The sequence below is a fragment of the Oncorhynchus clarkii genome, chromosome 24, assembly GCF_045791955.1.
Source record: "Oncorhynchus clarkii lewisi isolate Uvic-CL-2024 chromosome 24, UVic_Ocla_1.0, whole genome shotgun sequence".
NCBI classification, from domain to species: Eukaryota; Metazoa; Chordata; class Actinopteri; order Salmoniformes; family Salmonidae; genus Oncorhynchus; species Oncorhynchus clarkii.
Window position 1 is genome coordinate 32,455,422 of NC_092170.1, and position 16,576 is coordinate 32,471,997.

The 16,576-nt window shown below is 47.3% G+C and overlaps 1 protein-coding gene across 1 annotated transcript in view; it reads right to left on the reverse strand.

Moving 5' to 3' along the window:
* LOC139382322 (roundabout homolog 2-like) overlaps nt 1-16,576 on the reverse strand; it is a 366,464-nt gene that overhangs the window by 32,914 nt on the left and 316,974 nt on the right. The window contains exons 21-22 of the mRNA XM_071126242.1: nt 11,771-11,898; nt 1,262-1,534 (exon numbers count right to left, since the gene is read on the reverse strand). Of these exons, the coding sequence (XP_070982343.1) occupies nt 1,262-1,534; nt 11,771-11,898 (401 nt within the window). The remainder of the gene's footprint in view (nt 1-1,261; nt 1,535-11,770; nt 11,899-16,576) is intronic.

The window sequence follows — 16,576 nt, forward strand, 5'->3', positions numbered from 1 at the left end:
TATACAGTGGCATCAGGTGATTGGCTGAAGCACATGCAGAACATGCAGTTAGATCAGCAGGCAAGCAGTGAACATTCTCCACTCATGCACACCTCTTCTTGTCAGCCATCTTGACATTTGTTCTCTCTCTCTCTCTCTCTCTCTCTCTCTCTCTTTCTCTTTCTGTCTCTCTCACATTAATCACTCACTCACCCACCCACCACCCACTCACGGTCACATTCACTCAGTGAAACATTTAGCCTTTGTTTGTGACGCATCATTTTGGGGGGTTTTATATGTATAACGTTTTTGACTTTGACAACAAAAAATATGAGGAAAATAATATTTTGGAAGAAAGCCAAGTGATTATCCATTCTTGAGATTGGAGAGATAAATCCACTTGTAGCAGGTGCAAGTTATTTACTGTAACATTGTTTTTAGATACAATCAAATGTTACTTTTTAAATAATGCAAGACGGTAAAGGATGGGAAATTGAGTTACATTATGGGCACAAACAATACAACAAATCTACTTTAAATCTCTAGAGAATGAGACCATGAATATACAGAAAGAGTCTCAGAAAACTCATTAGTCCTGACGCAGGAATCTCCACAAGGCTTTCAGAAAAGTTCTCTATCAAATCCATTATAATTAAGTTGAATTATTTTCTTAAATATTAGTTGTGCTAAAGAGGATAGGCAATTAGTTAGAACAGAGAGGGGGAAGTAACATAATCCAAAGCAAGAGAAAATGGATGCTTTAATCTAGCTCCCTGGCCATTCATCAGGTGTTTATTTAACCTTGGAAAGTGACCAAGACTGAATGGCAGCAAGGGGGAAATGAGTCCTTAAAACAGAATCAGGTGGTCACGGTGGAGTGGAGCTGGAATGGGCTTCAGAGACAGATTGTGAGTATTAAAGTCCAAACTACTGTCAGGTCACAGTAAACCCATGGCTTATAAACAGGGGTGAACTGGGGTATCATATGAAACACTCCATACTGACTCAGCAGTGATTTGTACTGGGGTCAAACACTCACAGTAGGAGGAGTGAGGCCATGATGGTTAAGGCTAATATTGTCATGTGAACACTTCCTTCCTTCCTTCCTTCCTTCCTTCCTTCCTTCCTTCCAACACACACACACACACACACACACACACACACACACACACACACACACACACACACACACACACACACACACACACACACACACACACACACACACACACACACACACACACACACACACACACACACACACACACACAATCCCACTCACTGTTGTTGCAGGAGTTCTTGTCAGGCAGGGAGTACCCCAGGTTGGCCATCTCCTGTTTGGCCTGGATGGAGGCCTTCCACTGGGCCTCGGGGAGGTCCACGGCCAGCTCATGGATGCTACTGGAGTGGAGGATCTGTGTGGTGGCATAGGGGGTGGCTCCCTGGGAGCCCTGGCTGGGGCTGTTGTAGTTAGCCTTGGTGGTGAAGTCTATACTGCTATAGATGGCTCCGTCAGACAGCATGGTGCCGCTCTTATCCCCATTACTACTGGTGTCTGGAGGAGACACAGGGAGAGAGAATATGGGTCAGTTTAGAAGACTGTGGTGTGGGCTTCAATGACAAATACTGTGTGAACATCAACTATAATTGTATTTGAATAGACAATAGAAAGGTAAAGTGATGTTTAGAGTCATTGATGAACAAGGCTGCTCTTCAAGATAGATTAGGAGTGGAGTGGTGTCTACGTCTAACTATGAATCAGGTCAGAGTGACCCTGGGTTCAGTCAGCAACAGTCCCAGGGGTGTGAGGGAATTACCCTGAGCATCTCAACGCTTTGACATCAACTCAGCTCTTAACATCCAGTTTAACATATTCATCTCATTGAAAAATCCATCCACACTTATTCATGCATTCTAATTCCAGTGGCTGACTTCACAACCTTGGGCCTCTCTTTCTCTCACCCCCCCCCTCTCTATCCCTACCCCCAACCTCTCTCTCTCTCCCTCCCCTCTCTATCTCTCTCTCCCCTATCTCTCTCCCTCTCTTCTGAGCCTGCTTCTTTCCCTCTCTGTTTTCCTGTCTCCCTCCTCCCTTTGTTGCTGCCAATGAGGGATAATGGTGCCACTCTGCATATGTGTGTGTGTGTGTGTGTGTGTGTGTGTGTGTGTGTGTGTGTGTGTGTGTGTGTGTGTGTGTGTGTGTGTAAGTGAGCCCAGCCCCTCAGTATTACTGTAGGGTTTGAGCGCCCAGTGAAGGGGAGATGATGTAGAGCCACGGCAGAAGAGTCTGCAGTCAAGCTGGCCCTGTCCTTCACGACCGGCTGCCCTGGACCATCTTTTCACATCCCCCCTTTCTCTCTCTCTCTCTCTCTCTCGCTCTCTCCCCTCCCCCTCACTCTCTTTCTCCCTCCCCATTTTTCTCTCTCTCTCTCTCTCTCTCCCCATTTTTCTCTCTCTCTCGCTACTCTCTCTCTCTCTCTCTCCCCCCTCCCCCCCTCACTCTCTTTCTCCCTCCCACCCCATTTCTCTCTCTCTCTCTCTCTCTCTCTCTCTCTCTCTCTCTCTCTCTCTCTCTCTCTCTCTCTCTCTCTCTCTCTCTCTCGGTGCATGCTGGGAGTTTTTTGGAGTTTGAGTGTTTGGTGTGGAAAGCTCTATCCTAACTAACTTTCTTGATTCTTTTATTTACATGTTATTTTCTATGGTGGAGGGTTAATGAAATATTTGTTTTTAGCGGTATCCAAGGTTTTCTTTTTCAAAGTTAGGGTGGAAGAGGACAGAGTAACTTTCCTGGGGGTTGGAAGGTGTAGTGTGCGCAATGGCTTCTCAGCCTAGCGCGGAGGAGACGCTGTCGATACAGCATGGATTCAGGTGTGTTCCTGAGAACGGAGTTAAGGTGGAGGAGGTTCTGCTCGCGGTCGGTGAACAGGTAGGAGCTGAGTTTATACATTCTGCTTCTAGAATGAACAAAGCTGTGGTTGTGTTCATGAAAAGGGCTAATTTGGTCGGTAGGCTAATTGCTAGCGGAATATTTGTAAGGGATGTGTTGGTGTCAATTTCACCTCTCTCTACCCCTTCAACAAGAGTTGTAGTGGCAAATTTGCCTCCGTTTATTACGGATGATCAAATTAGGAAAGAGCTGAGTCGTTTTGGTAAGTTTGCTAGCGGTTTCCGTGTACTGTCAGCAGGTTTTCAGGCAGATGCCGTTAAGCACGTTGTTTCGTTCAGGAGGCAAGTGTTTATGTTTCTGAACAATAATGAGCAACAGCTAAATGTGCATTTTAAAGTGAGGCATGGGGAGGGGCTCTATGCCGGTTTTGCCAGCACAGATAGTCTACGGTGTTTTGAATGTGGGGATTTGGGGCACAAGAGTTTTGCGTGCCCACATAAAGGCCATAGACAAGGTGAAGGTACAACGGCAGGTGGGGGAAATCGAGGTCAAAATGCAGGGGGTAAGGAGATGCAGATAGCAGAGGCTGGGCCTAGTCAGTCTAGAGATGGTGGTGTAGATGAGGCTGGGCCTAGTCAGGCTAGAGATGGTAGGGTTGTGGAGGCTGGGTCTAGTCAGGCTAGAGATGGTGGAGAAGCAGAGGCTGGGTCTAGTCAGGCTAGAGATGGTAGGGTAGTGGAGGCTGGGTCTAGTCAGGCTAGAGATGGTGGAGAAGCAGAGGCTGGGTCTAGTCAGGCTAGAGATGGTGGGGTAGCTGAAGCTGGGCCTAGACATGCTATGGAGGGTGGTGCAGATGATGCTGGGCCGAGTCATGCTATGGAGGGTGGTGTAGCTGAGGCTGGCCCTAGTCATGCTATGGAGGGTGGTGCAGATTATGCTGGGCCTAGTCATGCTATGGAGGGTGGTGTAGCTGAGGCTGGCCCTAGTCATGCTATGGAGGGTGGTGCAGATGATACTGCGTCTAGTCAGGTTATTCTAGTGGATGAGGAGAGTATAGTGGGGAAGTGTAAGAGATTAGGGGGGGAGGAGGAGGGTGTCAAGAGGAAAAAGAAAAAGGGTGTGGACAAAGGCACCATGGAAATGTTGCCTGTTGCTGTGGGTGAGGCCCTAACCAGAGAGAAAGGGCAGGTGGTCAGGGTGGGAGATAGAGAAGAGGAGGAAAGTGAGTCTGAGGAAGAGGATGAGGAGTTATTTTTTTCAGACTCCTCTTCAATTGGCCCGGAGCTGACAGCCAGTCAACCCGAGGGGTCTAAGTACACGTTGAGAGAACTGACAAGGTTCCTGAATGAGACTAAGGGGAAAAAAGTTAATCTTGAGGCTTTTTTTCCTGATCCTAGAAAGTTTGTAAGATCAGTACAACATGCTATGAGAAATGAGGGGCATGGAGTCCTCTCACCCAGGAAACGGTTTAGGTTGAGGAAGTGGGTCACAACAGTGCGTAAAGGTTTACCTTCAGACACTGTTTAAATGTTTAATTTCTTACTGACACTGGGGCTTTTTGAGCTTTGCTATTGGTCTATTTCTCTGCTGGCTTTTCTCCCACTTCTTATGGAGACTCTTCGGGTAGGCTCGCTCAATATAAATGGCGCCAGAGATGCGGGAAAGAGGAGTGTGTTGGGTGAATATGTAAAACAAAAAAAAGTACAGGTGTTGTTTCTGCAGGAGACGCATAGTGATGTGGTGAATGAAGTTGATTGGGGGCTCTGGTGGAAAGGGGCAAGTGTGTTGAGCCATGGGACAAATCTTAGTGCAGGGGTGGCAGTCCTTTTTGCACCGGGTCTGGCTGTAAAAATTTGCTCCTCAAAGGAGGTGTGTAGGGGTAGGTTGCTTGTTGTTAAAGCAGAAATTAACAACATGTGTTTTGTCTTTATAAATGTGTATGCGCCTAACACAGGGAGAGAAAGAGGGGTTCTATTTGGGAGTCTTAGACAGGAACTCTCACAAGTAGCGCCTGAGGAGACGCTGGTGATCGGAGGTGACTGGAACTGTACAATGGATTTTACAAAAGACAGAAATGGGGAAGAGCCTCATTCAGTGTCAGTGGGAGTGTTAAGGGATATCTTTAATCAGTTTGACCTAGTGGATGTTTGGAGAACTAAACATCCAAACACAAGACAGTATACGTGGGTGAAGGTTTTTGGGGCTAGGGTGAGTGCAGCTCGACTTGATCGTTTTTACATGTCCAGGAATCAGAGCAATAGGCTACTGGGTGCTACCATTCTCCCAGTGGGGTTTTCGGATCACCACATAACCATGGCTCGGCTGTCTATTTCACCAGGGCCCCGGCAGGCATCTTATTGGAAGTTCAATGTAAAGCTCTTACAAGATGCCACTTTTTGCTCAGGTTTCCAGACTTTTTGGGAAAGATGGGGGCAGCGAAGAGAGGAGTATGAGTCTCTGAGTCAATGGTGGGATGTGGGGAAAGTGCAAATTAGGCTTTTCTGTCAACAGTATACTGCTCTCTCATCCTCAGAGGCTAGGAGAGTATTGGGGGAACTAGAGCGGTGTATTAGTGAGATGGAGGTAGAGATGGTGGGGCAAGGCAATGTAGGCCTCCAGGCTAACTTAGCCGAATTACGTAGGGACCTGGGCAGTTTTTTCCAGGTTAAAGCAAAGGGAGCACTTGTAAGAGCTAGGTTCTCCATGCTCAAGGAGATGGATGCTCCCAGCTCCTTCTTCTTTGGTTTGGAAAGACAGAGCAGTGAAGCCAAGGGTATGCATTGTCTACGGCTGTCTGATGGGCGGGTGACCTCTGTGGTGGGGGAGATGCGGGAGCGGACTGTGGAGTTTTATACTGAATTGTATAGGGCAGAAATGTGTGATCCTATGTGTGCTCAGGTCTTGTTCGCAGGACTCCCTAAGCTCTCTCGGGCACAGAGGGATGAAATGGACATTCCTCTGTTGTCACATGAACTGGCAGAGGCAGTAACCCAGATGTCCCCCGGTCGTGCACCTGGGGTCGATGGACTTCCAGTGGAATTTTACAAAAAATTCTGGGGAACAATTGGACAGGATTTATTTTGCGTGTTGCGTGAATGCGTCGGGGTAGGAGAGTTGCCGATGAGCTGCCGTCGGGCGGCTCTGACTCTCCTGCCCAAAAAAGGGGACTTGTGTGAACTTAAGAACTGGAGGCCTGTGGCATTACTCTGTGCGGACTACAAGATTTTTGCCAAGGTCCTCTCTAACAGACTGAAGTCCCATCTGGACTCTATAATACACAAGGACCAGACATATTGTGTACCGGGACGCTCAATCACGGACAACTTGTTCTTGATTAGGGACATGTTGGACTTGTCGAGAGGTTCTAATGTGAACTTTGGACTGGTCTCTTTAGATCAAGAGAAGGCTTTTGATAGAGTGGATCATGAGTATCTGTTTAATGTGATGTCTGTGTTTGGGTTTGGGAAGAGGTTTGTGACCTGTGTGAAGCTGTTGTATGCTGGGGCGTCATGTATGGTTAAGGTGGGAGGGGGGCTCAGTAGGCCAGTCTGGGTGAGACGGGGTATTAGACAAGGATGCCCTCTATCTGGGCAGCTGTACACACTAGCCATTGAGCCTTTTTTAGGACTGCTACGCAGGAGACTGCGGGGAGTGTGCTGGACAGGCATGGATGTGGTGACAGGAATAGCAGTCTCAGCATATGCAGATGATGTTTCTGTGATGGTCAGGGATGGGCAAGATATGCAGGAACTAGAGACTAGTCTGAAGGTGTACGAGGGAGCTTCATCAGCTAAGGTAAACTGGGGAAAGAGCAAAGCTCTGTTATGTGGGGCATGGGGGGATAGGGCTCCTCCTCTGCTTCCAGGGGGTTTGCAGTGGGGTTGTGAAGGGCTTAAAGTGTTGGGGGTGTACCTGGGCTCGGAGAGGTGGGTCAGCAAGAACTGGGAGGGGCTGTCACAGGCAGTGGTGTCAAGACTGGCCAGGTGGAGGTGGCTCCTGTCCCAAGTGTCATATAGAGGGAGGGTGCTGATAATCAACAACCTGGTGGCATCTTCCTTGTGGCATAAACTGGCTGTCCTCAACCCCCCCGCCGGTCTGCTTGCAGACCTGCAACGCAAGCTGGTGGACTTCTTTTGGTCGGGACATCACTGGCTGAAGGCAGCAGTTTTGTACATGACCGTCCACGAAGGAGGACAGGGCCTGGTGGAGCTGGAGAGCAGGATGGCTGCTTTCCGACTAAAGGCGGTGCAGAGACTGCTGTACCACACTGATGTTGGCTGGAGGGAACCAGCATGCGCGCTGCTGAGGAGAGCTGGCGGATTAGGGTTGGACCGGCAGCTGTTCCTCATGAAGCTGGAGAGGCTGAGTACAGCAGGTCTCTCAGAGTTTTACTCTGCGGTGCTGAGGGCCTGGCAGCTGCTAAGGCCCACACGAGAAGGGGGTGTGGAGCCTGGGCAGTGGGTGTGGGAGGAGCCTATCTTCCACAACCCAGCCATCCCTTTGAGATCGGTTCAGTCGGCCACCCTGCAGAGGCAATTGATGGCAGGGGGTTTACAAAGGCTGGGTGACCTGAGACTGCTGGGAGAGGAGGGGTGGAAAACCCCGGAGGTCTTGGCGCAACAAACAGGAATAACGTCTCTTAGGCTGCTGGAGAGATTCCTGGAGGAGGTCCAGGAGGCACTGTCTGAGCCGGTAAGGGGGGTGTTTGAGAGGCCAAAGGGAGAGGGGCCACCAATGTTCCCGCCACTGCAGGTGATGGCAGAGACTGGAGACTGGCAAGGGGGTCTGGAGGACTTGTTAGATTTTAACACTCCGAGCCTGGGGGAGTTTGAGGGGGTGGGAGGTAAAGCCCTCTACAACCTCTGCGTTAAGGTTAGGAGCATTAGAAGCCTAACAGGAGTGAAGGCACATCAGTGGCAGGGGGTATGTGGGGCGGAGAGTATGGTGGGTTTTAGATGGAGGGCGCTCTACAAACCCCCAGTACCAAAGAGGTCAGGGGACCTCCAGTGGAGGGTTCTTCATGGAGCCCTGGCCACTAACAGCTGGTTGGCACGGGTTGATCCGGGAATTGGGCAGGGGTGTCCTTTCTGTCAAATGAAAGAAACTGTAATTCATGTGTTTTCTGTGTGCACCAGGTTAATGCCATTAATGTCTCTGTTGGAATGTCTGTGTGACAGGTTGGGGGTGGTTTTTGCTGTTGGGATGTTTATAATGGGATACAGGTATTCGAGTAAGGAGAAAGAAAAATGTGTTTTGTTGAATTTTCTGTTTGCTCAGGCAAAGTTAGCTATTTGGCTAACAAGGAGGAACAGGGTTAAAGGTGGGGGGATAACAGACCCTTTACTACTGTTTAATGGGATGGTCTCTGCGCGCCTTAGGGTTGAGTTTGAGTTCTATAAAATGATCAAATGTGTGGAGATGTTTGAGGAGATATGGTGTGTTGGGGGGGCTGTCTGTATTGCTGGGGAAGATGTTTTGGATATACGGTTGTAGGAGAGGGTTTTTTGTGTATGGGTTTTTGTATCATGTGGTAGATGGAAAGATGAGTATGGTACATGAATGCAGTACAGGATATATTTTTTATTTATTTTTTTATTTATTTTTTTATTTTAGGAGTGGGGGGGTGAGTTTTAAATGAATTGAGAATGTTTCAATAAAGAAAGACCAAAAGTCAAAGTCTCTCTCTCTCTCTCTCTCTCTCTCTCTCTCTCTCTCTCTCTCTCTCTCTCTCTCTCCTTTCTAAATTCAATTCAAGGGGCTTTATTGGCATGGGAAACATATGTTAACATTGCCAAAGCAGGTTAGGTAGATAATATACAAAAGTTAAATAAACAATAAAACTTAACAGTAAACATTACACTCACAGAAGTTTCAAAATAATAAAGACATTTCAAATGTCATATTATATATACATATATACAGTGTTGTAACGATGTACAAATGGTTAAAGTACAAAAGGGAAAATAAATAAGCATCAATATGGGTTGTATTTACAGTGGTGTTTGTTCTTCACTGGTTGCACTTTTCTTGTGGCAACAGGTCACAAATCTTGCTGCAGTGATGTCATACTTGGGTATTTCACCCAGAAGATATGGGTTTGTTTTCAAATTCTTTGTGGATCTGTGTAATCTGAGGGAAATATGTGTCTCTAATATGGTCATACATTGGGCAGGAGGTTAGGAAGTGCAGCTCAGTTTCCACCTCATTTTGTGGGCAGCAGCCAGGTCTGCCTACGGTGGCCTCTCTCAATAGCAAGGCTATGCTAACTGAGTCTATACATAGTCTAAGCTTTCCTTAAGTTTGGGTCAGTCACAGTGGTCAGGTATTCTGCCACTGTGTACTCTCTGTTTCTGTCTCTCTATACTTCTCCCCCTCCCCTCTCTCTCTCTTTCTTTCTCACTTACCCCCCCCCCCTCCCTACGTTGCCTCCATCTTGTCTCACATCCTCATCTTCTGAGGTATGGCTGATGACACTACGCTGGACTGTTTGCCATTACTCAAGCGGTGACAGTGCCTATACCCTTCTGCTAGCGCGCTAGCCTCCCTCTGATGTGGTATGTAAATGTATATCCAAAAACACTCATGCAATATGCAAACAGGTTTACATCTTTGTGGGGCTGGTAGCTAGGAGGTGAGAGGAGGACATGATGAATCATCTGAGCTAGGGTACAGTACAGAGGAGCAGTAGAGGAGTCAGATCAGCATATATCATCTCATACTATATCTACTATCTCTCCTCTCTCGCTTCTCTCTCCCCTCTCTTTCTTCGCTCTCTCTCCTCTGTCTCGTCTCTCTCTTCTCTCTCCCCTACCTCTTCCCTCTCCCTATTATCTATTATATATCTCTCCTCTCTCCCTTCTATCTCTCCTCTCTCTTATGTCTCCTGTATCTCTCTCCTGTATCTCTTTCTCAGTGCATGCTGGGAGTGTTATGTAGTTTTGAGACCGTGTGGAGGGCTCTGTCCTTACTAATTTTCTTGATTCTTTCCTTAGTGTTTTCTTTCAATTATTCTGTTAGTTTAGCGGTACCCGCTGGTTTTGTTCAAAGTTAAGGAGGAAGAGGACAGAGTTTTAGTTTCCTGGTGTTTGAACGGTGTGGTGTGTGCTATGGCTTCTCAGCCTAGTGCGGAGGAGATGCTGTCATTACGGCATGGATTCAGGTGTGTTCCTGAGAATGGAGTTAAGGTGGAGGAGGTTCTGCTCTCGGTCGGTGAACAGGTAGGACCTGGAATTATACATTCTGCATCCAGAATGAACAAAGCTCTGGTTGTGCTCATGAAAATAGTACATTTAGTGGGCAGGCTAATTACTAGTGTAATATTTGTAAGGGATGTGTTGCTGCCGATTTCTCCACTTTCAACTCCTTTGACAAGAGTGGTAGTTGTGAATCTGCCTCTGTTTATTACAGATGATCAAAGAGAGAGCTGAATCATTTTGGTAAGTTTTCTAGCGGTTTTCGTGTACCGTCGGCAGGTTTTCAGATGCCGTTGAGCACGTTGTTTAGTTCCGGAGGCAAGTGTTACAATGAGCAACAGTTGAATGTGCATTTTAAAGTGAGACATGGGGAGGGGCTCTACGCAGGGTTTGCCAGCACAGATAGCCTGCAGTGCTTTGAGTGTGGGGATTTGGGGCAGAAGAGCTTTGCGTGCCCACATAAAGGCCTTAGACAAGGTGAGTGCCAGTGGGGGAAATTGAGGTCAATGTGCAGGGGGCCACGAGACACAGGCAGCAGAGGAAGGGTCTAGTCAGGTTATAGATGGTGGTGTAGATGAGGCTGGGGTGGTCAAAGGCACCAAGAAACCTTTGCCTGGTGCTGGGGGGGAGGGGCTGACCACAGAGAAAGTGCAGATGGTCAAGATGGGAGATGGAGATGAGGAGGATGAAGGTGAGTCTGAGGAAGAGGACGATGAGGAGGAGGAGGCTTTCTTTTCAGACTCCTCCTTAATGGGTCCAGAGCTGACAGCCAGTCAGGCAGAGGGGTCAAAGTACATGGTGAGGGAACAGTCAATGTTCCTGAATGAAACAATAAGGGACAACGTTCATCTTAAAGCGTTTCCTTGCAATCTGGGAAAGGTTTTAAGTCCAGTACAGCATGCTATGAAAAAATGAGAGGCATGGTTTCCTCTCACCCAGGGAACGTTTTAGCTAGAGGAAGTGGGTCACAACAGTGCGTAAAGGTCTACTTATAGATGCTGTTTAGATTCATATTTTTTTTCTGGCACGGGATTTTTGAGCCTTGCTATTGGTGCAGGGGTGACAGTCCTTTTTGGGTCTGGGACCACCGGGTCTGGATGTAACAATTTGCTGCTCAAAGGAGGTGTGTAGGGGTAGACTGCTTCTAGTAAAAGCAGAAATGAATAACAGGGGTTTTGGCCTGACACAGAGAGGGGACTTATGTTTGGGTGTCTTAGACAGGAACTCTCACAGGTAGCTCCTGAGGAGACCCTGGTGGTCGGCAGGGAGAGGAATTGTACAATGAATTTGATTAAACACAGAAATGGGGAGGAGCCTCATTCAGGCTCAGTGGAGCTGTTAAGGGACATCATTAATCAGTCTGACCTAGTGGACTTTGATTCATGTGTTTTCTGTGTACGCCAGGTTAATGACATTATTGTCCCGGTGGAATTCGAGTTCTATAAAATTATAAAAAGAAAAGTGTGGAGATGTTTCAGGGCATATGGTGTGTCGGGGGCAAGGTGAGGATATTTGTGTTTTTTCTCTCTCTCTCTCTCTCTCTCTCTCTCTCTCTCTCTCTCTCTCTGTCTCTCTCTCTCTCTCTCTATATATATATATCCGGCTGATCATATATATATATATATATATATATATATATATATATATATATATATATATATATATATATATATATATATATATTAGTATAGGACAGACCCAGATCTCTCACCTCCTCTGCCAAAGTTACTGAGGTCGTTGGGTCCCCCGGAGCCACTATTGACAGGCAGGCTGGTTGCAGGCCAGGAGTCAGCCAGCCACGGGTAGCCTGCGTCACTGGCATTCAGCAGGCCTGGTCGGCTAGGAGGAGACACAGGGGATGTTAGACATGGAAACACTGGTCATAGTTAGGAATAGTAATAGGTAAAAGTTGTCTTAAAGTTGTACTAATGAGATCATTCAGAAACTGGATGTATGTACACAATGTGGCTCTCATTTAAAGTTAGAATTCATTCAGGCTACACTGCTCTGTATCTGTCCTTTTGTCCTGCTCTCTCACTCTGACACACACACAATAACACCAACCCACACAATAACACACACACACATAATACACACACATTAATTAATACACACACACACACAATAACACCAACCCACACAATAACACACACACATAATACACACACACACTATTATTTTTATATTTAACCTTTATTTAGCTAGGCAAGTCAGTTAAGAACAAAATCTTATTTACAATGACCCGGGCCAAACCCTAACCCGGACGACGCTGGGCCAATTATGCACCACCCTATGGGACTCAATCGCGGCCGGTTGTGATACAGCCTGGAAACGAACCAGGGTCTGTACTGACACCTCTAGCACTGAGATGCAGTGCCTTAGACACTGTGCCACTCGGGAGCCAATTAATACACACACAAACATTTTAATACACACACACAAATACACACACACACACACACATTAATATACACACACATTAATATACACACACACGTTAATACACACACACACACACATATTAATACACACACAAACATTTTAATGCACACACACACACACACATACACACACACACACACACACACATACACACACACACACACACACACACACACGGTAATACACACGCACACATTAATATACACACACAGTAATATACACACACACACACACACACACACACACACACACACACACACACACACACAGTAATGCACACACACACACACACACACACACACATTAATATACACACACAGTGATATACACACACACACACACACACACACACATACACACACACACACACACTAATACACGCACACACATTAATACACAAACACACACACACTGCATAGTCACACATCATTCTTCCACCCCCACATAGACACATTCACAGATAACCTTGTTCATTAACATCCATTGATCCCATCAACCCCTTGTGGTGATGCCTTAGTTGATTGGCTGTCCTCCAGACCCAGCCCGAAACCCTCTCCCCTCTCCCAGATCAACTTGTGGGCTGCTGCAGCCTGTGGGATGGATGGATGTACCGGGGCTGGCTCCATTTAACAGGTGTTGGGAGTCACTCCCATGGGTGTGGGGGCCATCAAAATCTCCCATTAGGACTTGAACCTGTCACGGGTGACTGCTGGGAGGCCTTTAGGGCCACTTTACTGTACAATCACGTCTCAGCCTCATTACCACGGGCAACACAGATGGAACTAGATGAGATATGAGAGATGGAGCTAAATGTCTTTGTTTGTGTGTCAGTACATTGGTACCACACTAGTTTCCAATGGATTCATATTTTCTACTGAATGTACTATAATCTAGAAATGTATCAATAGTGTTATTTTTCTGCCCAGGGTAAGGAGAGGATTCAAAGACAGTGCTGTTTGTCTACAGACAAAAGCATCCCGGCAGAGTGTGGAATGAGAGGTTGAACTGAGCTGTTCAAGGTCTCCACAGCAGCAGCAGCAAGCTAGAGCTTTCCCTCTCTTATCCCTGAGAAATAGCTGGCTGCCACGGTCGGTCAGACAGGCAGCATCACATGATCAACCGGATGGTTTCTGCTAGAGGGAACATGGCACAACAACACCCCACTGCTAGTGCCCTTCAGTCTCTGTCTCTGTCTCTGTCTCTGTCTCAGTCTCTGTCTCTGTCTCAGTCTCTGACACGTTCAGTGCTACAGCCCAGCACCCTTAAAAGCTGTGACGTGCCTCATGCCTAACAGAGCTTTTGTCTCTGCTTCAGTGAGGTAATGTGATGTGCTGGCCCTGGGGAGAGGAGGGGGAGATGAGGGGGAGATGAGGGGGAGGGGAGAGCCCCAGGACATGGTCAGGTAATGGGCGCTCTGCAGTCAGTCTGTCCCTCAGCCACAGAGCCACAGGTTCTAATGATAAGAGTTGTTCCATGGATGGAGAATCCAAATGAACTGCAGCGCTGCAGAGACAGGAGGAAGGCGGGAGGGCTAAGAGCCCTCGCCGTGGTTCCTGAATGCCAAAACAGGCCCTCGGGGGGAAGGAGTCATTCAAATTGATGGCTGTGCATCAGAGACATGCACTTTTTATAGGGTAATACATCTCTTCCCCTACCACCTCCCCTTCTGTTTCTCACAGCAACACCCCCCCCCCCCTTTCTTCCTCTCCCTCCCAACCCATCTCTTTATAAACCCCATTTTCCTTTATTTTTTTCCACATATAGCTCTTGCTTTCATCCCTCCTCCTTTCCTCCCTCGCTCTCAACATCTGTCAGCCTACAGTTTCCTGGCAGTTGACAAAGAAAGAGAGAAATGGAGAGGGAGGGCCGTGTTCTCTCCTGTCGACTGCAGCTACAGTGCACCACGAAAGACCTTGTATATAGAAAAATACTATACTACTGTCTCAGTACCAGCCCTACAGCCCTACAGACCTACAGCACTACCCACCCAATAACCCTCCACCATGCAGCACAGCGCAGAGAGACCAGAGAGACCATTTGGAAGACAAGGTGTTGACAATGGAAATGGCTGCCTCGTCCTTGTATTCCTCACAGGAAGCTGCTCCGGGAGAGGATAATTAGAATGAGAATGATTTCTATTGGGATTATTTGTTATATGCGATTTGCGACTCTGGGGGGAAATGGTCATACGTCTTCTGGAACCTCGACAAATTACGTTTAATCCTAGTTGAGTTCGGGGATGTATTGCAGCCTTGGCCATGATAAGATTTTGAATTCGTACTATTTTCCTGTCAGACTTGTTGGCTGTTTGTTATGGAAGGTAGCAAACCTGAGCAACCGCCCAGGATGCCTGATGCACAACGAGCCATAAACAAGCCAGACCAGAGATATTAATCCCAATACAACCCCATAGATCAGATGTGTTCATGCTACTGTGTTCATGCACGCCTACTGGTCAATACAACCCCCACTAAAAGCCTGCACATCCAATCACACTTAAGGCATGTTCAAACATGAATTTCCATTGGATATTTTCCGTTCATAGAGGCTTCTGTCACTTAGCTTCTGAGTCCTGTCATATCAAGGAATCTCCATAGTAACAGTGTTGCCACAACCCGTTGGCTGCTGTGCTGTGCTCAACCCACTCTCTATAGAATCTGCTCAGGCTAAAATATTGATCAGCGCTGAGATAGTTATTACTAGCTCCTAATTACCATCTCGCTATTGGCAGGGTAGAAGGAATGAGCCTTTTATGAATTTCACATGAGCAGCCAAAGTCAAGCCATCCAAGTGTAGCAATCTGCAGCCTATTCATCTTCCATGAATCATTTATTCTGTGATCGATTAAGTGATTTGTTCAGTCAGGGCAATTTGGCAGCAGCCAATGAGGAGCTGGGAACAGACGCGACTCCATTTGCTATTGTCTAATTAATGCAATAAACATCCCAGGTAACAAATGAACACATTTCCCTGTGATACTGGGCGGGTCACTCTCACTCTGCAGGGGCAGATGGGGTAGCTGCAACATCTGGGCTTTGATGTCACCACAGTGACTAACGACCAGGACCAGGGCTTTGATGTCACCATAGTAACTAATGACCAGGACCAGGGCTTTGATGTCACCACAGTGACTAACGCCCAGGACCAGGGCTTTGATGTCACCACAGTGACTAACGACCAGGACCAGGGCTTTGATGTCACCACAGTGACTAATGACCAGGACCAGGGCTTTGATGTCACCACAGTGACTAACGTCCAGGACCAGGGCTTTGATGTCACCACAGTGACTAACGTCCAGGACCAGGGCTTTGATGTCACCACAGTGACTAACGCCCAGGACCAGGGCTTTGATGTCACCACAGTGACTAACGACCAGGACCAGGGCTTTGATGTCACCACAGTGACTAACGACCAGGACCAGGGCTTTGTGCTAGCTAGACAAACACACCTAGCTCCAGACTTACTGCATCCTACCACTCTGTTGCTGTGTAGAAATGTCTCCCCCACTGACTTAAGCTATGACAAATATAGAGTGCCACAAATACAGACCCCTCCGATTCAATCATCCGGGCTGAGAATCAGAACCACTTATGTGGAAAACTGAAGGAAAAACACCACAACAGAAAATAGATGAGAGAAGACATGGCAAGTGGCGTGGTTAATTCTTTGAGTGCTTGCTGGCGGCACTGGCAGAAATATGGGCGAGCATGCACATCGACACACTACACACACACTACTCACACACACACACTGCTCGCACACACACTGCTCACACACACACTGCTCGCACACACACTGCTCGCACACACACACACACACACACACACACACACACACACACACACACACACACACACACACACACACACACACACACACACACACACACACACACACACACACACACACACACACACACACACACACAGAGAAAAACAAACTCATATACATATACACACAGTAGATTAAATCCTGGAAAAACAAACTCTCACAGAAACACAGACTCTGAATAAGTTTAGAATCTCAGACGAGTGTGTGAGCTCTGTGTGGATTTACCTATCTACCAGAGCAGTAG